A 23,822-nucleotide genomic window follows, 5' to 3' on the forward strand; every position below is an offset into this window, starting at 1 on the left:
ACATAAATTATGAAGAAAATGGTAGGACAAGGGCTATAAAGTAAAAAGTGCCACAGAAAATAGAAAAGCATCCCCCAAAGGCAGACTATAAAGCAGCAAGGTTGGGTAGCTCAGTTCATTCCATAAGACCTAACCCTAGAAAACAATTACTATGCATTTATGAAATAAAATGGAAAATCTCCTTGTTCACAAAAGGGAACTAAACACTGCTCCCTTCCACAATTAGTTTTCTTAATTCAGGCTGTAGTGTTATTGCTTCTATTAATAGCCAAAACCTAAACGAGCAGCCTTCCTCTTGAAAATAACTGTTAATAGTGGCAAAGCAGTCAGCAACTGTTCTTGTTTGATTACCAGCACAGTTAATTATCCCAGACAACGTGAACTCACTCACTTGGCAGTGCCCTTAAAACAACCAAAAACTGAGATGCCCTCAGCTTCTTGTCAATAAAGTGCACTACTTGCAAAGTGCCCTCCTGTGCTCCTATTCACCCTCTGACAGCTGAGAAATGTAAACCTGAGTGCGTCAAGGATAAAAATTTGTGGGGAAGATGCTGAACCTATGCCTCAAGGTTCTTGGGACTGCCAGTATTGGAAGGCTGCCATAACCTGATGGTGCTAAGAAAGAGTTACTTGGAAGCATTTTTCTCATTCCGATTAATTTCTCCTTTCTCTCTTTTTCTCTTTTTTTTTAGTTTTTCTTTCCTCCCTTCTTTGCATCCTTTCCTTTTTTTTTTCTTTTTTTGGTAAACAAAAAACTGTGGAATCTTTCCACAGAGATTCTCTTCTCTTTTTTTGGCAGCACTAACAATTTATTTAGCTTATTATTTAATACTGATTCTCTCCACAGATTGAATAATCCAGTTCAGAAGGAAAATATTCTTTATCAAGGTGCAATAAACAAGAAAATCAGCTTCTCCCTCTCCCTCCTCCCCACCCCTCCTTCCCCTTTCCTGAAACCCACCAACAAATTAATGTCTAAGCATAGCACCTTTGTTGAGTCCCTAGTTTTCTCTAGCAGCAAGCTGCTGATGTCAACACTTGACCACTCTATGAGAGTGAGCAGCTCACATCTATTACAAGTGAGCATTACTGAAAGGTTCATGCTTTCTTGTTTCTTTTGTTGAACTTTCTATAATGCGGCCAATAACTCCTGACCTGTGAGGCTACACTAAATTCCTGAATTATTTGCAATGCTCCCTAGACAATCTCTTGGCTCTCTTTACCCAATCCTTCTTATACATTACCCTAAATACCAAAATTTCTATGAATAAAGCATTCTTCTATCTTTCCATCAACCTTACGTGTCTAAATCCGCATAAAAATGAATGAGGTCAAAAACCACCAGATGGTGCAATAATTTTTTCCAGCAACATGTCACTCAAAAGTGCTTTTTTCCAATAAAAATAGCCCAGCAGCTCTAAAACTGACAGAATTGCACAAGCATAACATTCTAAGTAGTGATGGACAACAGCACCCATCTTTTGCAACATTTATATTAAAAAGAACATCCTGACAATGTCAAGTGTCAAGACACCTCTGACCTTTGATACAAGGAGTTGTAGGGAGAGCAAGTAGGGAAAGAAGTTCTCATTCCCTTTCTAAACACTCATAAACATCTACATTCTGTTTCTCACCAATTTTGATCTTTTAGACCATGTAGAAGAGTACAGGGACAACACTTAATCGCCTTATGGTTGAAGATGATTGAGCGTTGATGAAGACCTTCTCCTCCTCTTCTCATGAGCTGAGAGATCTGAGGCTCTCCTGTCTCAGTCCTCCCCCTTCTCCCTCCCTCTCCTTCCCCTGCATCCACAGGGCTCCCTCAGCCACAAACAACCCTCAGTTTTGGCTTTCTTGGCTTTGGGGACAAAAACATGGTGATGGAGACAGCACAAGGAAGCAATTCTAATCAGTGCTTCTCATAGTCAGGAGAGAGGATCAAAACTATACTTTCAGAAAGGAGAGAGAAAGGATACAGAAGTTAAAGAAAAATTATACAAACTACCTAGAGGAGAGCAAAATAGATATCAGGCCCAGCCCAAGCCTGGACCTCAGACAGAGACAAAGGGAAGGACTAACCTCCCTTGGGCTGAAGGAAAAGCTGTCCAGAAAGCTTTCAGCAGCCCTCCATTCATCGAGGGTGGCTCCAAGCACTGCCCAAGCAGGAGGGCACTGACAGATCCCACTGTAAATGAGCATTGCTACCAGGCCCCAGGAATTCATTTTGTTTGTTCAGAAACAAGGCAAAAGACCCTGGCTTCACTTAAGAGCAGCATCTGTTGTACAAAGGGAGATGTCACTCCCACAGGTGCAACAGTGCCCATGAGGGAGCCCCACCACAGTATGCTGAAGACATGCTTGTCTAACACTTCAAATGTTCACAGAAACTCTATATGGCAATGGTGGCACACATCTCAGCTTTTCTGCTGTGTTGAAATTTTGTTTATGTATAGTATTTTAATCTGAAAAGTGAAAAATGTATGAAAAATACATAGAACCTAAAATACAAGATCTATAAAAGTCTTGCAAGGGCAACATACCCTTTTTCCATATAAATGTTGCAGTATACCTGAAAATTAACTATTAGCACAACTAAAAATTAAAGAATTTTGCTCTGTGGATAGCAGTTGTCCTGGCAGAGCTTACTCTGATATTGGCTGAGATGATCTCTGACTCTCTGGACCCTCAATACACCCAGGATAACCTTTCCCCATGTTTCAAGCAAGCAGGTACCCAGCTGGCTAGCCCAGGCATCTCCCAGTACCACTGACATCCTGCTGATGCTTCTGGGTTGGGTTTCAGCTGGTGAAAAGCTTAGATAAGCCAATGAACAAAACTACAGCTGATTTCTTCAGGCTTTGATACAAGTTCCCCATTGCTAAAATCCAACAGTTTTCCCAGAAGTTGAGTAACGTGAACAAATATTTACTAAATATCAAAATGAAACAAGTAATGGGCTTTTTTTTTTCCTCTGCTGTCTAGCCAGTATTTGAATGAGACTTGGTATTTGTTTTAACATCTGTTAAAGGAGTTGTTTACAACAGACAGACAAAAAACATTATTCAAATTTTAAGTTATCTGTCACTAAGAGTTAGAAAGATTTAAGACATGAAAAAAGCCCTTACCCAAAGAAATGGGCTTAAGTGATGTGTTTTTATTTCCCAAAAGCTTGCATGAATCTCTTTCAGTTTGGCACACATGGAAACTGCCTGTCTTCTGGTTTTTAGCAATTTAAAGTACTAAAAGGAAAATGGCCAAAACTACCAAATTTTGAATGAAAAACATGTGAAGCCATCAAGTATAACACAGTTTCTACCCTCAGCTATAAATCAGCTGACTCTGCAAAAATAATATACTCTTTGCCAAACCCTAAGTTTTTTGTTTGCAATGAAACCTGAAACTGGGAAAATATCACTTGATTTTGTTATGAAGATTTTCAGTAGCATACCCTAATGTAAAGTTTCACATATATCTTCATTCCACTTCCTCTACAATTAAAAAAAGCCACAAAGAAATTTGTTTAATGATATTTTCCAAAAAGAATGACCATAGTCATAAAAAAAGGATAAACACTGACAGAACAGTCACAAAAATTATATTTACTCTGCACATCAGAATGCCTACAGTAACATATTCTTCTTTGACTACCACCTTTTTCTCTGGAGATAAAATATCTCACTTGGTTAGAATCACGGCTGCAAAGCTTCATGCTACAGTTCTTGCTTTTTTTAAACAGACAACTCTATTTACAAATAAAGAGCTGCATTCACAGTGAGTCAAGGCAGAAAAACCTTCTAGGGAGACAGAGTTACAATAACCAGCATTATCCCTTTTAACTCTCAGGGCACAAACCAAATCTCTTATTACCCCTCTCACACTTGAACAATTTTTCATATTAACCACAAAATAAAGCACAAGAATTGAGAAACTGGATAAAACAGTGAGATACTGTGGTCTGAACAGTGTACTAAACCACTGTTAAAAGTTTTCTAACTTCAAATAAAATTCTACCACCTTCTGGGCAGCTTCCAAGGATGTTCCAGGTTGAAGGCAACTTTTCATAAGCAACGGCCATCATCAAGTCATTATCCAGTGACTGCAGATCTTTCATCCTTAGCCCAAACTTATCCAGCAACAGCTTGTGACTACTGGTGGTGACACGTTCTGTGTGGTCAACCAGAAAGTGAGACAACTTGCATGACAGATTCTGTCTGTAAGTGATGGGACAGCTGCCGAGGACCACAGGTGAGAAACCCACCATGTACATTAACACAGACACAGAAACTGCTTCTTGGTATCCATGGCCTGTAATTACACAGTAAATTAATCATTAACATCATCTCTGTTCAAAAAATACATTAGTTATTTTTAATTCTTGTCCACCTCTAAGACCTGTGGTTGCTCATTCAGAATTATTTTATTCTTCCCTTTCATTACACTTATTTATCATGGGACATCCACCAACTATTTCTATTGATGAACTTGGATTAGACTATTGAACTGATAGTTCTCCCAATTATACCAAGTTAATTAATTCTAGAACCAGTCTTTTTAGGTGAGGGTTCTTTAACCACAGTGGAAAGAACTGAGGATTCTTGGGTAAGCATTAAGAAAAATTAGATGTTCCTGAATTCTGAGTAATACCTCTTTATTAAAACCAATTTTGTATTTACCCAGGCCAAAGGCTTTTAAGTAAAGTACATTTCAGGCTCTTGGCAAACTTGATTAAATGTTTTATCAACTCTGTAACTTACAGCTGGGACCCTCAAAGTCCAAGGGAGTTTGCCTCTTTAACCTCTTCAGCACTTTGTCTTTCCCTCCTACTCCTTTGACATCTAAGGGAGGGTAGATGTCATACATCTAAAAGAGGTGCAAGCTGTACCTCTCACTGGAGAGTTAACCATGGGGCACAAATTTAAATTTTCCTACATACTCTGAAGAGCTACGTGTGCATTCTAGTAACTACAGAAGGAAGGATGTATTTACCACAACAATAGTTGTTTTCAAAGTGCTCTGTATTCCCTTATGTTTAATTTGGCTACCATAAAAAAACACTAACATCAGCAGGGATATAGTTTAGCCTCACATTGTATTTTCATCTGTTCATGGCTTCTGTCATGATTAAGTGTTGCCCGTAGCCTTCTGTTTTGGTTCCTAGACCAGAAGCAACCATTTAACAGTATCACAGAATATGCTGAGATCTTAAAAAAAAAATTAAAACCAACTTGGAACAAACCTAGCATTGCATTTTCTCCAGTTGTAATTCATGACAATCATTTAGCATTTACAGGTTCAAAGGAGCCACTATCTAACTGCAGTGAACTTTCCTTTTTTATACTCTACCCTTATTTTCAGACTCTAAATCCCCTTTAGAACACAAGAGAAAACAAGGAGATCCTATTGCCCAGGTACCTCACGTCTATAGCCTTCTATTCACACAAATGGAAAGGTCACAAAGCACACAATAAAGGTGACAAGTAGGGTTTATGTTACATCCAAGAGGGAGACAAGCCCAAGGCAGAGAGCCAGCTGGGAGGCAGCACGTATGTCCCCCTGTTTGCAGTGATGCACCCTGGAACTGTCTCCCAGACATCTCCATACCATGTGCAGCTCCAGCAGAGCTCCGAGCATCACAAGCAGGAGGGCCTTGCAGTCCAGGCATCAGCTGCACCAAGGGCAGGCTCAAAAAAACCAGGACTTTTGCAGGTGTTAGGTTGACCAGAGACAAACAGTTGTGGCATAGAATCAACTCACATTAAAAATTATGCCATCCCTGAAGACTGAACTTAATGCACACCCAATGGTACAAGTCAGGTAAAGCTGTCTACATCCAATACTGTGTTGGCACAGATTGCTACAGAAGGCAGGATCACCTACGCTCAGCCAAACTCAGCCTGGATCCTAAAGGCCATCATTTAAATCCCTGCATTTTCTCCATTAGGGAGGCACAAAACAGTTATACCAAGCTGTCCAGTTATACCCAGCTTTGAAATGGGGCTGGGGTAGAACAAAGAGTGGAAAAATATAAACAGGAATTAAGGCTCACCTGGAACTATGGACTGAAGAGTGTTGTCACCAGCTCGCTCAGCAAACATTATGTGTCTCTTCAGGGACCCATCATAAACAAAGTAAAACTCAGCATCCTCTGGGAGGTAAATGTCTTTGTCAAATTTTGCATGTATAGTCACCTGTCCCTGAAAAAATTAAAGCGCATTCAGAAACATTTAGTAAATTTCCCATCCTCCACAAACCCACTAATGTATAATTCACGTCCAAGTTTATTATAACCTTTATAACTCTACTATACAGAGATAGTGTGATACAACAAACCTTCAGTTTTCTACTTCCACTTAGAAAATAAGTTTTTATGCCTGCAAAAGCAAAGCTGATTTTAAAAACTCTTTTAAACAATATCTTTCAAGCAATTCCTTTCATCCTACCCCACGCAAATGTAACTGACTTTTTATTTAAAATTGATCAGAATAACCTGAACTCAAATATTTTGCTGTTTACAAAAGCAAGTTCTATTTTAAAAAATAAAAATTCAGAAGTGATTTAAATTATCTTAGATTTAGTTTTCAAAAAGAAGCACCAATGCAATTCTACAAATGGTTTCAAAGAACACTAGTTCCCAGATATCTGTCTATGGGTTTCTTTATAGTAAATAGAAAGCAGCCAGCCAAGAAAAACCTGTCATACAATAGCTTCAAAAAAGAACAGGAAAGGGATCTAAGAAGCAGCAAACAATAACAAATGTCTGACAAGTCTGAGGGCGGAAATTTAGATCAAGCTGCATTTCCTTGAGGAGGAGGACAGTGTGCTACACCACAGTTCCTGACTGCCACAGTTGTTCTAAATAAGGCCAAATTGCCCCAACATCTGGCAGAAATGGTGTTTTCTGGAAAACAAGCTATGGAAGAATATCTCAGCCGTATTTCCAAAGACGCCTGCCCTGCTCTATTCAAAACAGTTACCACAGCCCTGACTCCACCAGCTCCATAAACAAGTCCTGTAAAAAACAAAGCACAACACAGTACCAAAGAAAATTCTGTGGCTGAAAACCACACTTATACCTCTGATTGTCCTTACGCTGTTCATTATATAGCAAACACTTCACTGCAGTGTGACTCTTGCCACTCACAACAACATCACATCTGGCCTGCCTTCCCCAAGGACATGTTTCTCGTCACTCATAACAATGCAAATCCTGCATTTGTTTTCCTCTTCCATGCAGGCAGATTTAATGAACTGGGGTGAAGAGGCAAAGGTTGGTTTCAAGCACAAAATCTTCCTCAGATAGGACTGTTCCCATAAGGACAGGTGTAAACAACTTTAGGAGCTCAAAATCAAAAGCAAACATGCCCGTCATCCCCCAAAAATGGTAACGCACCTCTTTTTAGTAGCCTGAAGTGTTTTAACTGTGAAGTGTTTTCTCCTATTTCTCTTTGGGTTTTGCACTACTATAACCAGAATGTAGTAGTAGTATTATTATTATTATTACTATTGTTATTATTATTGCAGTTGCTGCTCTTACTGTCATTATTAAAGCAATCTTCTTTAAAAAATGTTATTGTAGTTATGAATAACCCTTTTGGTCTGTTGAGTAATAATGTGGATGGCTATTTTGGGGAGATAGGAATAGGGTAAGTCTCTGAAGACCCTCCACAGTCTACTCCAGTGGGTTCTTAGCTGACAGCTGCCTGGTGCACAGGAGCACAGCAGAATTTCTTCCACATGGGCACTTGGAGCCACAACTCCCAAACCATCTCTATGCCCTCTGCACCCCTGAATTAGAGAGAATATACAGCCAGACAGCTTTCATGTTTTCTTTGCTGTAACTACATGAAACAAGGGAGATACTCTGTGGAAACACTTCTCACTTAATTAGATGCTGTTGGGGGGAAAAAAAATTCAAGTCAAATTGTAGCCATACTGCTCCTTTTTGATAAATGTTAACTTGGGTTCACTAAGGATAGAGAAACATCTTCAACTAATTATTTCACATAATGTATAGGCACGAGGGAGAATTTCACAAATCCTTGTCTAGAGGGGGAAAAGAGAGTGGAAAGCTCGTGTGTATGTAATAAAAACCAAGTTTTATAGAGCTCACTCTTTACAACACTCCAGAAAATGAAAGTCATGGTCATTTAAGCAGAGATTTTACAAAAGGAAGGCAAATTGGCAGCTAGCTTGTATCTGGCCAAATAATTAAGTGATTCAATTGGAAAATCTCACATGATCCAAAAAGAGAGTTAAACCCTGTATTACAGCAGATGATTCAGAGATAACACAGAAAGAAATAGTGGAATTATTTTTGATGCTGTATGGTTATCACACCTGGCATCAGAAACAGTTATTTCATGCAAGCTCTTATCATTGTCTCCAGCACATTCCATCCTGTCTTCAGATGTTCTTGTTTCATGTTGCTCCATTCAAAGATATTTCTTCTTGCTGCTGCTGCTACTAAAATATGTATCAGTTTACTTTCAAATTGTCTCTCTGTGAAGCCAAATATATAACAGGAACTATTTAATCACTTTTTTTTCTACAAACAAAGATAACTTGCAGTCCATCCTACAAAACTCCTACATAGAAAAATACTTTGAGAAAGTATGCAGGTTTTATATCAAATCCCTGCAGAAGCATTTATATCCTGGGTCCCTCAGGCAAGGTCAGTCCAGCCCCAAGAGCAGGCTGCAGCAGGAACTACCTGAACAGATCTTTCCTCCACAGAAAAATTAACTCAGAGTCACTGGAAAGGGAGCAATTCCAGCTCCCATCTTAGTCCTCCTTTCCTAGCAAGGCACTCATGCAGGAGGGAAGTGGGCTGGATCTTGCAATGAGACGCAGTAAAGTAGCTCCACCAAAGAAATGTCTCCCCGCTTCACAAGGCTTTCCCAGACTTTTTTGGAAGATGACACCTCTTATGTAAAAGCACTGCTTCCTGGCAGAGCCAGAGTGCTCAATCCGGGTTTTCAATCAACCATATTCACTTAACTGTTACAACAATTAAATGGTCTATACAAACAACAGTGAAACACTTTTCCGGGAGTTCAATGAGAAATTCACACGCATTAAAGTCATTTGCACAGCAGCACTCTCACTACATGTGGGAGAAGGGCTTCTCCACTACTTCACAACCCATTCTGCAAGGCATGAGCAAAGCACCTTCTCAAGTCTGCAAAAAAACTGTGGCACTGACTTATTAGTAAAGCACAAAGAAAATAAAATTACACTTACCGTCATGTTAAAGTAGGTAATTAAGCCCTAGCTCACGTATCAGTACAAAAGAGCAAAACCAACAGAAAGAGATTACAAAATACACACCACCTGAAATGAGAACACTGTCCTCCTACAGAGTGATGTTTGGTCTGAGTTTGTTCCAGACACTGAAACTGGAAATACATCCCAACTAACATGTTTCTTCTACATTTCTAAAGACAAAATTTAAGCTTATCCTCTAGATACCAAAACCCAAACAAGGTAAATAACACAGGCTCCTCATATTTGGAAAGGTGGCCAAGTACACTGAATACGAGGCAGCTGTGAGAACATGGATCCAGAAGGGCCAGATTCTTGACAATCCAGTTGCTAGATGTCTTTGACATGATTTTCACAGATTCATTCATTTAACAACAGTTCAACCTCTCTCCCAACTCTTTCACTGCATTAGTAAGATTATCCATATCCCCACAAACTTAGGAAAATACAACAGAGAGTTAAGAGCTTGGTTTCTACGTGTAGGTATGCTTAAGCATGGTTTCAGGGTCCACATGAACCTCAGATTGCCCAGTTCCCACTTAATCAAAGCAAGGGCAAGGATGCACCACTTCACCATCTCAGCAAATAAACACAGTCCCTGGCCATAGCTGGTTTCTCAGGTAGATGCTGGGGAAGGTCCTTGCCTCAAGCTCACACTGTGTTGATTCTGATAGACTTGTAGTGGAAGGAAATTTTAAAGTTGAAGGGCACTTACTGAGACCAACCAGCCATTATCTTACTTAGGTTTACATCTGCATGGCTAAAAAAAGATATTCAGCTCTACAGAATCACCACAGGAACACATGGAAACTGGAGACCGCTCAAACACCATACAGGCCTGTAACAGCAGAGAACTTCAGGCAGCCACACCAACACCTTTGACTGCAAAAAAGATACCAGAAAACTGAAGAAAAAGAACTTGGGAGAAGCCCTCAGCCCATTGCAGCCAAGAGGAGTTCTGACGTTGATTTAATGAGCCAAGATTGTCACTGTAATCCTTGAAATAAAAACCAGGAAAGCATACAGGGGAATTGAGGAGAAGACACTGCAGTTAAGGGTGACTTAAGAGAGACACAGTCCCAAGTCTGAACACATTAAACCTGTGGCTGAAGAAGTGTTAGTTTTTACCTCTCTGGGATCCAAAAAGTAAAGCCTACCTTTTATTACCACAGACAACACTGTCCTGGCACTGGCACCAGGGAGGAGATCAGCAAGGTTTGTATTTTTAGCAAGATTTATAGGTCTATGCACTCTTTCAGTGTCACAAAACAGGTTTTTCAGACTTACATTTTCCCTTGTTTTGTCTAGGGCACCTGAGAGCCATGTCAGTCTTGCAGCAGCAAGGTCCCCTGAACCCCATGTCCTGGGTAGGGAGCAGCAAAGGCCAGACTTGGGAGAAGAGCTCCCACCTCTAGACACTCTTCCGACCCTGTTCTGCATCCCAGCAAGGGACTGAGGCAGGCTCTTTGTGAGGACAAGAGGGTAGCAATTGCGGGTAGCAATCCCTCAGAGCTGAAACATGGCAGCACCCAGGCAGGCAGGAGGAGCTGAAGTTTTGACCATGGCACTTCCACTGTGCCTCATCCTCAGCCTGCTGCAAGACACTCTATGCCTTAACCAAAAATTGGCCATTAACCTGAACTGAGCTTCTTCCACTTTGAAACCTTTTAGAAACACCATCTTCCTCAACAGGAACTTGCCCCAGCAAAACAGGTGCAAGACAAAAAAATCTTTAGTGGACTTCAGATCCAGGCCACCATGCTGGCTAACACTTAAATTTCAACAATTGCTCTCTATCCTTGCATACACAGCCTGGATAAATCTACTTTCCCAGCAGCCTTTTACCATAAAAATAGCACATTCTAAAGTAAAACACATTCTAAAATTTCTTTACCAAATCATGCATGAGAAGCTCGAGAAATAATGTTTTATCCAGGGCTTTCAAGGATATCATCTCTAAATGTAACAGGACAAAAAAAGTAACAACTTAGTAATTACATTCTCTAAGAAAAATATTTATATCCTGAGGTGAAGCAATGACTTGTTTGTTTCCAAAATGCAAGTCCCAACACATTGAAGTAAGCACAAATCCCCCAGCATTGACAGCAATAATGGGAATATTTTCCTCTATGTCAGCTGCTACTGGCCACTGCAATTTCACATAAATATTTTTTCACTGTTGGGAAGACTCACTTCAGAAAATGTTTATATTTTACTTGTGCTTGGACAAGAACAGTAGCATAAAGTTTTAATGACCCTTCTGCAACTCAGCTGCAACTGTGAACACTTCTACACAAAAGATGCTAAAATAGCAGTAGGGAAATTCTAAATGAGCACAAATCAATCATATTCAAATCATTAACAACAAGAAAAAAGTTATAAACTGGTCTTTCCAATGTTGTGTGATGTTTTTATACCGTCCACCAGACAGACCTTGTCTACAGATTGCAGTAAATGCAGTTATCGACTTGCTTAAGAAATCATGCGCCACCAACTGAATTGAATGCAGTGGGATTCAGCACACAATGAAACAGCAACTACATATAGGGAAGGACAGAAGTTACAAACTGAAAAACATACGAGATAAAAGCTGAACATTTCTAGAAGCATTAACTTTCTAACTGTATAGCTAAAAATATCCAAAACAAAAACAGGGTGGCTTTTCCCCCCATTTAATAACTTAAGGGAAGAAGCAACTGAGTATGGCTTTTTTTTCTATCCAGAGTAACCCCATAAGCATAACTCCGCATACAAACCTGGAGACAAGGTATGTGTTGATAGGGTTATATTTAATATTACATATTGTCCAAAAGCCCACGCATACACTTTTATAAAAATTAAATATGCATGCAGAGTTGCTTCAAGAAGAGCCAGTCCTCTGCTGATTTATACTGCAAAACTCCACCAGCACCTGAGAACCTCACTTACCTGCTCAAGACTGGTCTTCAGCCCCTGAACCTGTGGACTATACACTGCCAACATGTGGGAAACGGACCACGGCAGGTTCTCCAAACCACATCAGCTTTATGCACCAACTACCTGTAGGTACTTGTTAAGCATGTGGCAGGTTTCTCAGAAGTGTAGAGGATGCATTTGCACAGGCATAAGTAAGAAGCATCACCCCCACAGGTGCTTAAGGCAATACAGCACAGAGAAAGTCTACTGATGAGCAGCTGAGGCAGCTCTCTGTTCTTGTCAAAAACGTGAGAAAAAAAGTATTCGGTGACCACCAACATAAAATCTGAAGGATGCCTCTAGCAAGGTCCCAGCACTATCCTGAATAGAAAAGCACTAACAGAGAAATTTCCTAATGAAGACAGACAAGCTTCCGTCTTTTGATGTGAAAAAGCAGGAAGCTCCTCACTTTGTTTTAGATGCAGTGCCTTTTTAAAAGAAAAAGTAAGTACTGGTAGAAGTACACCACCTTTTTGACTAAGTAGCCCACATAAAGTGGAAAAAAATTAAGCACTCTCTTACATCCAAACTGATGACAAAAGTACACTCCAAGCAAAAGATGGAGGAGATCCTCACAAGTTAACTAGCTGACTCCCCTGCCTCACATCAGGATCAAAGCTGCCCAAGTTTACTCCTCAGAGATGGATTTTCCCCATCCTGTGTGTGAAAACACCACTCACATAGTTCCCTAACACACAGTACTGTGAGCTTCCTCCCACCCAAACAATCCCGTCTGGCCTCTCCCACCTTCCGCACCTGGTACATACCTTGTGCTTCTTTAATGGCTTAACAAGTCCTTGACCTTGATAAGGGGAAGAGAGATGAAGGATGTGGTTTATGTTGTCGGGGTTTGAGAGGAGACCATCCTTTAACCTTGTGGGTTTTCAATCACTTGCTTACTGCTTATTGCAATACTCCCCCTTCAGTGACAAACCTAAATACATCTGCTGTATTGGGAGTTTCTGAAGTTGCAGACACTGGCTGTTACCCAAAGCTGATGTCTCAAAATGAGTTATACCTTCTACCTCCTCACTAGCCTCAACATAGGTTCACTCTCTTCAGAGACACACATAGAAAAAAAAGGGTTTTTTGTTGAGAACTGCAAGAGCTGTCTTCAGGAAAAGGAACTAGAATCCAACAGAATTAAAACAAAACAAAACGAAATAACAACCAAAAAAAACCAAACAAACAGGCCTTTAAAATACTTCTCATTTACTGCAAAACTAAATATATTTCCCCTAAAAAGAAGAAAACCAGTAATAGGTCATGACATATATATGTCTGCAAGTCTCTATGCTACTGTGCACTGTTAAGTTGCCTCTAATATTACCCACTTATAAAGAAACATATATTAGACATATGATGCTTTTCATTCAGTGCACATGCAATATGCTCAGATGCTTTGCAGGTTCTTATTTTCTACAGCATTATCTTACCATAAAAAACTGTTTTCCTCAGTCCAGTTTCTTCTGTTTAACCCTCTTAACCAGCCCTTTGCTCAATTTAAGACACAGCTGGCAGCAACACCACTTCCACGTCACCATAAGCAACATCCAGCCACACTAACCTGACCCATGCCAGACTTGGGAACACAATCTCATTTTTGCTGAATTAGTGAGAGCACATGACACAGAGCTTATGCTGGCTTTGTGCTTTTTATGCCTGCTCTACATTGGCAGCAGTGTGAGAGACAGTCATGGAACTGACAACCCATGCAGAATTAATCTAACAGTGTTTTTAAACAATCTGAACCACAGAACAAGTCTACAGCAAATCAGCACTTTACATCAAACTGACCCTGTTTTCCTTACCTTGGCACCACTGGTCTTAAAGCTGTGTTTAGCTCATTATCAAACCTAGACAACAGGTAAGGCACAGAAAAATTTTGAGAGTCCCATATGGCAAACTAATAAATAAGTAATAAATAAATAAATAAATAAATGGTGTATCTTTTAATTCTGGAACCACTGTATAGAAATAAAAATGGAGTGCTTTTAGCAGAAAGGAGAGGGGAAAAGGCAGACGAAAAAGCAAAAAATATTCAAGGCCATTGCCAAAACATGCATTAATGTTCTTTCTGGTCTATCGTTGAAAATATCATTCAGTGTTTTGCTGTCAGTGACAAAACAATTTATGTTCATGCATCAAGTAATACAGAGGAATTAAAAAGCTTAAGAATGTGCTGTTAACATAGGTCATAAAATTTCTGCAATAAGAAAATTAACATCCCTTCTGGCATGCAACTGCTGACTAAAAGAAAAGGAGTAATCTATTTCAGTTGACTTGATTTAAAATATACAAACCAGACTAGTTATTATTCTCATGTCCTGTGTAGTATCAGGGCTCTACTGTTGCAGACACTACACAAATACATGTAAGCACAAAGTCCATGCCCAGAAAAATCTTAATTTAAGGACTGAGGGTAAAACAAAGGAAAAATAATATACCACAGGAACAAAAAGCATCTGCCTGGTGATGGACATGCTTTGAAGCACCCATTCTTTGCTTTCGTATCTTTCTAAATTGTTCCCATTCTTTCAGATGTATTTCCTCAGTCTCACTCTGGCAGCAAGTCTGCATCCAGAGGCCAGCCTGTGCACACTCTTTTGTGCACCCCCACGCAGGCTTCCCATGACAGACCTGACCAGGCTCCCACAGCAGACAACAGCAAAGTACTCCTGACTCCAGCCAGAGCTGGATGAGGCCAACACAGCTCTGTGCATTAGCAAAGGCACGGTGAAAGGCCAACACACATTTACATTTTAAACCACAGTTCTGTTTTGTGTTTTGAAGTCTAAGTAAGGCAGTCATTTCAGCCTCGTTGGTAGGCCCAGAATTACGGCCAGCCCCACTGCAACAGCAAAGAATATGAAAACACAGAATTGCCAAGACAGGCTAGAAATTGCCTTTTTCCACAAAGGGCTGGCTAGAAGACACTGAATACCTGGCAGGAGCAGCAAATACAAAAGCTGTATCCAACCATAGGAACTTATCCCTTTCCACCCCTCTTTGCACATCAACTGTTAGTACAGTATGGAGGAACTAGGAAAGCAAACAGCTTGGCGAGGGAGAAAATCAGCTACTCACAATCAATACCTAAGTCCTACTGCCACTTCCTACTCAAATCACGCAAAAGCATGCTGGAATCATGCTGGGCACTTTCCACGCCCAGCCCAGGCAAAGACCGTCACTGAGCTTATCCCACGTGTGAGAGTCACCAGGCCATCAGACGCTGTGGCTGCAAGTAGCCTGGTGCCACATCCTACTCTCTGCCCTTCCCCAGGCAGAGAAATCCTCCAAAACCTCACTGCAGGAATACTTCCATACATCAGTATTAAGCACCTCTCTCTCCTTGGCACCTATGCTTCACCAAGGAAGCTGTAACAGTGTCAGAAACAAAACTGTCCCCAAGTAAAAACAACCGAGCAGAGACACCTTAAGAGGGAGACATTGTATAACAGAACACAAGAGAAGTTAATTAAGATTAGACCTTGAGGCCTTTTAGCCAGCTGCAGTGGTTGTACATAGGAGCATGCAATACCTTAGAAAAGTGCGTTTTGAGAATAGTAAGCACCTTGCAGCACAGGATCAAGTGGAAGTTTTCTTTTCCAGGAGATCCTGAGTCCCAAAGCTAGGAGCCTGTGTTCCTGCCTCTTCCCAGAGAATTAACATCCAAAAGCCCCTTTGGAAAGACAGACACAAAACCTTCAGCACCATCTCCTGCAGAGATGAGGTCCCTTTGGTGTCTACAAGAAACTGATGGGGATATACTCTGTGGCTCAGCATTTCTTTATTTATCTCTCCAGCTCCCACGGGAAACATTCATAAGGCTCCCAGCAGAGAATAATTTACAAACTTCTGAGAACACTTATTTACTGCTCTTGAGAGCTCACTACCTCCACACTATGTTTGCCCCATGGCAGCAAGGTATTTCTTTGCCAATATCAAAGCTGGTAATCAATAACATTTCTTTAAAACAAACAAAAACCAGTTACCTACCATTAAATAAGAAGGAATTATTTTCCATGAGGGAGATTTGTTTCTCCACACTAAAACCTGCTTATAATTGGAAGAACAACTGCCATACATAAATTCTTTAATATCTGAAGGCTGCTTCATCAAATATTTTGCTTTTATCTTCCCTCTTTCATGAGTAGTCTTTTTTCCATATACAATGAGACCAGTGTCTGCCTGAAGATAGTGAGGTCTTATTCCATATACTGTCTAGTACACAATTAAATGAAAAACTCAGCTTGCTGCACTTCTTACAGAAAGAACTGGCTGAATATAATTTAATTTGTATCAGTTTTAAAAAACGCATAATTTAGGAGGGCAAAAGCTACTTACATTCAAGTTCTATATACTTAAATGATGTATTATTAGCATCGAAAGAAGAGATGTCTATGAAATTTCAGTTTATTCTTGGCTAGTCAACCCTGAAAACTAGACTGGCTTATAAAGAGTAGTTTTATAGAGTGGTTAACAGTAATTTGCTGTCTGGCATCCAGAAACAGGCTCCTCAAATTAACTGAGGAGATGCGCTTCAAATACCTGATTTTCTGTTTCATTACCATTTATTTCTTGAATCATGGTATTGATGCGTGCTGTAATTAGATTTTAATGTACTGCTGCCACAAAAATTACATACAGAAGAAGGGTATTAAATAATGCATTTTCAAAATGGGCTAATTACACAGAGTATTTTTAAATTATATTTCACAAAAATTGTATTAAATCAGTGAGGTCCTTGAGCTTTCAGAAAGCATTCCCTCTTATGTAACAAAAAAGAACAGCCATTACCCAGCCAGTAAGATTACACACACTATTCTAGATTTGCCAAGAAATTCAGTACTGCTGAAGTGTGACAGCTTGAAGTAGCAGCCCAGTATGGACACATTCTCCAGCTGTGTTAACAGCTGTTCCCATATAGTGAGTCAACAAAGTACCTTGCATATCATCTTTAAAAATGTGTATTATAAACACAAAACTGCAGTTATTCTCAGATAATCTGACATGAAATACAAGACTCTCCAAACAGGCATTCTTACAAAGAAGAAGAGGGTAAAATCCACTGGATATGGATGCTAAGCATGTTTACATACAGTGTGAAAAGCATTCTAATTTTGGACCCAGCAGATTTCTCCCTCTCTCAATGAACAAAGCCTATGCTTTAAAGGAGGCTGGAAAGAAGGGATTATTTCCTACCTTTTGATCTCTTCCACTTTTCTTGTGGAAAATAATGTGTTAGAACCATATGCTTGACACCTCTGAAGTTGCATGTGAAGAAGAGTGTGCAATTACCATGACATGGTATTCTGCAGGTCCACTGTGGCCCTTTAGAAGGGACTGGAATACATCAGAGAAATACTTAAATTCACTGCAGTGCAAGTATTTGTCATGTTCCCTCAGTTTTCCAGAGAAGTTTTCTCTGTCCCTGAGATGCTTATGAGAGATGAAAGCAGTGTTTAACAAAGGAGATGGAATAGCATTTAGACAAGCTCAGCTTGCCAGAGAACTCTTTAATTAAAACTGACTAAGGAACTGAATAATCAGAAAGGGTTATCATGTTTAATTTAAATGCTGATTTGATTGTGTTTTCCAACAAAGTCAAGCAAATAAAGCAGAAGCAGTGGGAAGGAGTTTCCAGAACTGATTAAATAATTGGATCTAACTAACAGAAGATATATGCCCTGACTCAAGGATTTTTCAGGATGAACAGAACTCTTCAATCTTCCCAAACAAGCTGAAAAGGCACTCAGATTATGAACAATATTGTGACGGGCAAGACTGTGAAGCTGCAATACTTTCAACTCATTACAGTAACTACATCAACCTCAAATGATCAGTACAAGGTCTGCTAAGATTTCTCCAAGTTTCAGATGGGAGTTGAGAGAAAACCTTCAATCTTTCTCACACATATACACAGAAATAAATATAGGAGGATGTTAAAAAATTACTACAATCCCAGGTTCTGGGAAACTCACCCCAGGTGCTCCCACTGCAAGTCCCTGGTAGCCCATGTTTCTCCACTAACCTCAGGCTTGTTAGGACACTGAGGACGCAGAAGAAAGACACCATCTCCCTCTGCTGCCCCCACAAGAAAATGAGTTGGCAGCAATCCAAACTACTCTCACTGGGCTTCTAGCAAGTTAGGAGGCCCCTCTGGAATTTATCCACCTGGGCTGGTGAGAGGCTGAAGACCACAACTGGAAAATTACCAAAGCACAGGACCACAACCAGCAAAGCTTAGATCTGGTACAGACTCTCACTTGTGGAAAGCTTGGGGTGAATGTTCTCAACTAAAATCACATTCTCTCATCTTTCCCCTGGTGAGTCCCTTGTTCTTAAGAGATGTATCATTTTTAGTCTCCAAATCCAGTTTTAAACCATTCTTTCCACTTTTTACTGGTATAAATAAAAGGTAGGAAAATTCAATCTTCCCACATAATAACTGAATTCTTCTCAGTACTAACCAACTTTTCCCAAAACCATGATGTCACCAAATTTACAAAGATTTTGCAAGCCTACACCTGGTTCATAGGGTTATAATCAAAATATTAAACAGAACTACATTTAAGTATGACACTTAAGGACTATGATTTGTAATATCTTTCTTTCTACCCTAACAGCTCTGGCAATACCCATATAACTTTATCTCTTTATATTAATCTTCCCCTTCTTTTTCTTCCATAAGAATTTCCTGTGAGACTCAATATCAAATGTTTCATTTTCAACAACTTGGATTGAAACCACTACACTGCCTTTGCAAAGTTACCTTATGAGAAAATACCAGATCAGTCAGATCAGATATCAGCATGTCCCTGATTACTTTTTCTGTCAAAATTTGTTTTTAAAGCCTTGCATTACACAATAAACATCACATCATTATGCCTCAAAAATACTTTTCTCCTGATGCCTTCAAAGATACTACATCTAATTTTTGCAAGCCTGAGGTTTTAACTCTCAATGAAGACAAATACAATGAAAACTCATGCTGGTGCATTAACAACCATATATTCCTTCAATACTCCAGGATACAGTTTATTGTATTACTCCATTTCCATCCCCATCTCACAACAATAAGCAGATAATTGGTTTTTTTCCCGTCTTTGTTTCATCTTTTACCACCCTTTTGAAAACCATTCAGTGTCCTCCCATCTTCCCCCAGACACCATCCATGTATCCCTGCTACCCTCATTTCAAAGCAGAACAAGTAAAAAAATAAAATTATGGCTTTTAAATAATAATGACCAGAGTTCCCAAGTTTTAATACTCACATTCACATCCCCTTGAAGGCACAAAATAAATTAAGTTCATCTAATGTATGTCCTCATTCATGTTACTAACTGTTTTTTAACTTTGAGTTCATCTATTTTAAGCAATTATTTCAGGTTTTGCAGAAAAAAAATCCATTTGATTACAAATTTCAACTTACTTTTTTACATAACACACAATTTCCTGCTTTGTGGAAACTGAGAGAATGGTAGTTTGGAATTTCGTAAGCAAAAAACAACCAAATTGTGAGAAAGTGGGTGAGTGGTTATCTCTTCACAGGCAGTAACTCTGCTTTTGAAAACTGCAATTGAGAATACTGAAGGAGAACAAAATAGTGATCACAAAGGGGAAATAATTTCAAACTTCTTTCAGAGAGCTGAGTTGCACTTCCGAAAACTATCACCTCCACACATGCCTCATCAGACAGCAACATTCAACAGCCTCCAGTCTCAGAAAACCAGAGAATGGCTTTTAGTTTCATTCAACCTGCTTTTGAATGAGCTGTTACCCAAAAGAAAACAACTCTCCAGGCAGAAGCCTAATGTTGTAGGACTTACATAAAGAGGTACTTCAGAGCAGCTTAACTCCATTGTCACAGCATCTACAAACAGAATAAACCAGTGGAATTATTACACACCCATCAGGAGGCATTGATATCATTATGTGTGATTCATGTCTGCAAACTAGGTCAACATCTTCCAGAATTAGGGGGGAAAAAAGGATATTAAGCTTATCAGCTATCCAGTTACCCCAAACCTCCCCAGAACAAGAAAACACTGATGTAACGATGCCTACGGAAGGCTGGAGGAGGGATGGCTGGTATTAGTTAACATGCTGCATGCATTTCAGACAATAGAAACAGTAAACAAAACAGGTCAGGTTGAGCCCAGCTGCTGAGACACTCCTAGCTGCAACAAATTAGGTAGTGGGAAATTCAGCATTTATCTCTAGAAGCAAATTTGAACTTGACCTGCATTGTAGCAACTTTTACTCCACACCAATATCCCAAGTGTCTGGTGCTGATTTTTTTTTCAGCAACTTCATAGAAGGTATCCCCAAGGCAGGTTGCCTTAACTGCCATAAACAGCAAACTACTGAGACAAGTCATCATCAGAACTAACATAAAGACACTCATCATAGCAACTCTGATTTCTATAATTATATTTCAGATTCACCACACCCTCAAAATTCATAGTCTAAAAGTAGTATTCCTTCCAAAAGAGAAAAGCATACCAGAAGCAACTCCCTATCTTTACAGCAGCAAGGTGGGCTCAACAACTATGCACAAGTCTTCTTCAACTTGCTGAAACAGGCTGTTAAAAAAGAGTCTGTCTTAAGAGAGGGCTGTCTCAGCTCAGATGTGGTCTTGTTTATACAAATGGAAGAGTTTCCAAGAACAACACAGTTGTGCAGCTAATTGCATGTTAATGCATAGGTACATCCTTTTATGAGTCAGATGGTATTTGAGAAGTTCCCTGCCTACAAATGCAGAAATTAAATGCATAGCTTCAATTGAAACCGAAAATGACCCACTCACCATCCCAGCATATACTCCTTTAAAACCACAAATTCGTTAATCCTCATCCCCTGGTGCCCATCGATTCAAGTACATTCAGAAGTTCACACATTCTTGCAGTTCTAAAACAAGGAAAAATCCTTTACAAAATCACTGGTTGCAAAGGTTCAGCCAAAAAAATCCAAACCTCTCCTATTGTAAGAAAAATATATCAAAGCAAACACTAATCCAGCCAGCCTAGTCGGCAGTGAGATCCAGACAGAGGGGTTTCTTATTTTCTGTGTAGGAAGGAGGTATCCCTCACCTGACTCCAAGGCATCTCACTTCAGCAAAGCTCTGCAGTTTCCACCAACAGCATCCTGAACCCAACCTGAAGAGCAGCAGCATGGGAAGCACAGCCCTGCTGGAACAGAAGAAAACAGGGTTACAAGACAAGTTAAGAAACAGTAACATTAGTTCCACAAGGAGCAGTTTAAGGTAGAGCCTCTCAAAAGAGTTAACTTACGCAACAGATGACACATATTAATATCTATCCCAGACCTCACAATTACTGCTGCCTCTCTGAAGTGGGCACCACTTCATGGCTGGCTGAAATGAGGGACACATCAGTCAGCCATCTGACACCACTGCTCTATTCCAATGTATAAAACCCCTTCACCTCCAACAGTTCTCAATCTTTAAAGGAACACAACCAAACTAAACTCCACCATCTCCACTGCAAGAACACATGAGCACATTCAAATAACTATGCCACGCCAAGAGAATAAGAACTACTCTTGGTTACTTTTGTCAAATGATTGTCATGACCTCCAAAGCCTCAAAAGATATATCTCAACATCCTCCTCCTCTGCAAGGATGAGAAAGGCAGGTATCCAGTCTACTCTACCTATTCTATAGAAAGTGTCAGCAGGAAACCATAACTCAGCTCTTCCTGTGAAGGATAAAAATTGCATCACCAGTACAACGAACTTGTATTGGCAAATAAAACTCACTGCAGAGATGGTGCCATCCTGGCTTCTGCTCCCTTCACCCTTTGTTTGTGTCACACTGTAGACCCCCTGGGAGCCTGAGCAGTCAGAAATAGTAAGTACCTAGTCTAACATGAATCCTGACTGGGTAAATAACCTGAAGATTTAGCTCATCAGAACCAATCAATGTTTTTCATACAGCACCGACTAGAACCATGCTGAAAGACTATCAGTACTTTCCCTGTGTACTCTCCTGACAAACCAGCTTATAATGGTATTTCCTGGATACAAAGGGGTACCTAATGGTACTCGTTGCTTTCTGCAGAAGAATCAATAAATGTCAACACATAACACTAACCAGCTTCTTTTGCTTTTCTCGCACTCTGAAGAGTCCTGGCTGTTTAGAAAAAAATTTCACATGAATGCTCACATCTTTCCTCTTAAGTCTGGGGCTTACAGTAACTCAGCCTGGCTGCTGGAAGTGGCTGGGAGAGGCAGGAAGAAGAGGATGCACACAGGGAGGAAATACTCAGCTCCGGCTACAGTGCAGTGCTTGTGCAACCTCCATTTCAGATCGAGGACTGAAAGAGACAATCACATGCAGCTTACTACTCACCACTCACCTCCTCTGTACAGCAAAGAACTGCCCAGATCCACAAAAAGCAAGGGCCCCCAGCACACACAAGGTGCCACATAGATGAATCCTCTCCAGCTCCACTCCACACAGCAAGGGGAGGGTCAAGCTCCCAACATCATGAATGCACATAATTTCACAGAGCAACACCTGATCCCTTCCTCTGGCATCTGTGCCTCTGACACAGAAACCAGCACAACAGGCATCTAACACACAAACAGGTCTGGTTTCAGGCATTGCCCACATTGCCAATGGCAGCAGCAGAAAATTCATCTATAGACACAAAGAACCCCTTTTCAGCATCCAGTTTAGCAGTTAATTTAATGGAATCATATACTGTGATGTGGTGCAAACTGGAGAGACTTGCAGCAGAGATTTCAGTCAGGCAGAGGTAAATATACAAAAATGAGCAAAAAATCTTGACCATCATTTTAGTTCAGTAAACATTTTTTTTAATCTACAATATCCCCTTAAACCTAGTGACAAATGCTATTGCCAGTGCCTAACCAGCTCAAGCTAATAAGAGAAACAGCAACATGCAACTTGGGTTTTATCACAGACGCAAGACATTCCAATGTGTAACTGGAATATAAAATCCTTCACTTAATATTTTAGTTACTGGTTGTCAGTTACGGGACTGTCAAATATTCTGATTTTTTCAACATTAAAAATTTTAGCATTTTACAGCATGAGTTCCCCAATTATCAGGATATGTTAGAACAACCACAGTAAGAAAATAAACGAATGGAAAATAAAAATATCCATTATTGACTTAACTGCATTTTAAGATGTCAGTTATCAAAGATATTTACTCTGTACACACTAAAGAAATTAGGTAAGGGGAAGCATTCTTTAAGTCTCAGCAGAAAGGCATTTCTACCAGTTAACAAGGTGACCCTCCAGCCAACACTGTGACTATTACTGGCTGCACCTAGCACCTACTGTCTATCATCACCGTTTTCCTAAACACAGAAGGACACTTCCTGATCCTACAGCAACCCAGCTCACAGCCGGCAACTTGACTCTCTCCTCTTCCCTGTAAATAAAGCATATCACAGTGGGAGAAAGAGACAGAGAAGGTGAAGACTCTGGCTTTGATGCTGCTCTGTGATCCAGCAGTCACTTGTATGAACTTCACTGAACTCCGTGCTCTGTGGCTGCTCCAACGAGCCTCCATGGCTCATTAAGCTGCGCCAGATCACAGTTCGTGCAA

General features: G+C 40.1%; 1 protein-coding gene across 1 annotated transcript in view; it reads right to left on the reverse strand.

Moving 5' to 3' along the window:
• Window positions 1-20,081, reverse strand: part of ARHGEF28 (Rho guanine nucleotide exchange factor 28) — a gene marked incomplete at its 5' end in the record, with an annotated part of 110,535 nt that extends 90,454 nt beyond the window's left edge. Inside the window, 3 exons of the mRNA XM_082301409.1 lie at window positions 4,012-4,305; window positions 6,047-6,194; window positions 20,049-20,081. Of these exons, the coding sequence (XP_082157535.1) occupies window positions 4,012-4,305; window positions 6,047-6,194; window positions 20,049-20,081 (475 nt within the window). The remainder of the gene's footprint in view (window positions 1-4,011; window positions 4,306-6,046; window positions 6,195-20,048) is intronic.
• Between the last annotated feature and the right edge of the window lie 3,741 nt (window positions 20,082-23,822).

The sequence above is a fragment of the Coloeus monedula genome, assembly GCF_965178545.1.
Source record: "Coloeus monedula genome assembly, chromosome: Z".
Taxonomy (NCBI): domain Eukaryota; kingdom Metazoa; phylum Chordata; class Aves; order Passeriformes; family Corvidae; genus Coloeus; species Coloeus monedula.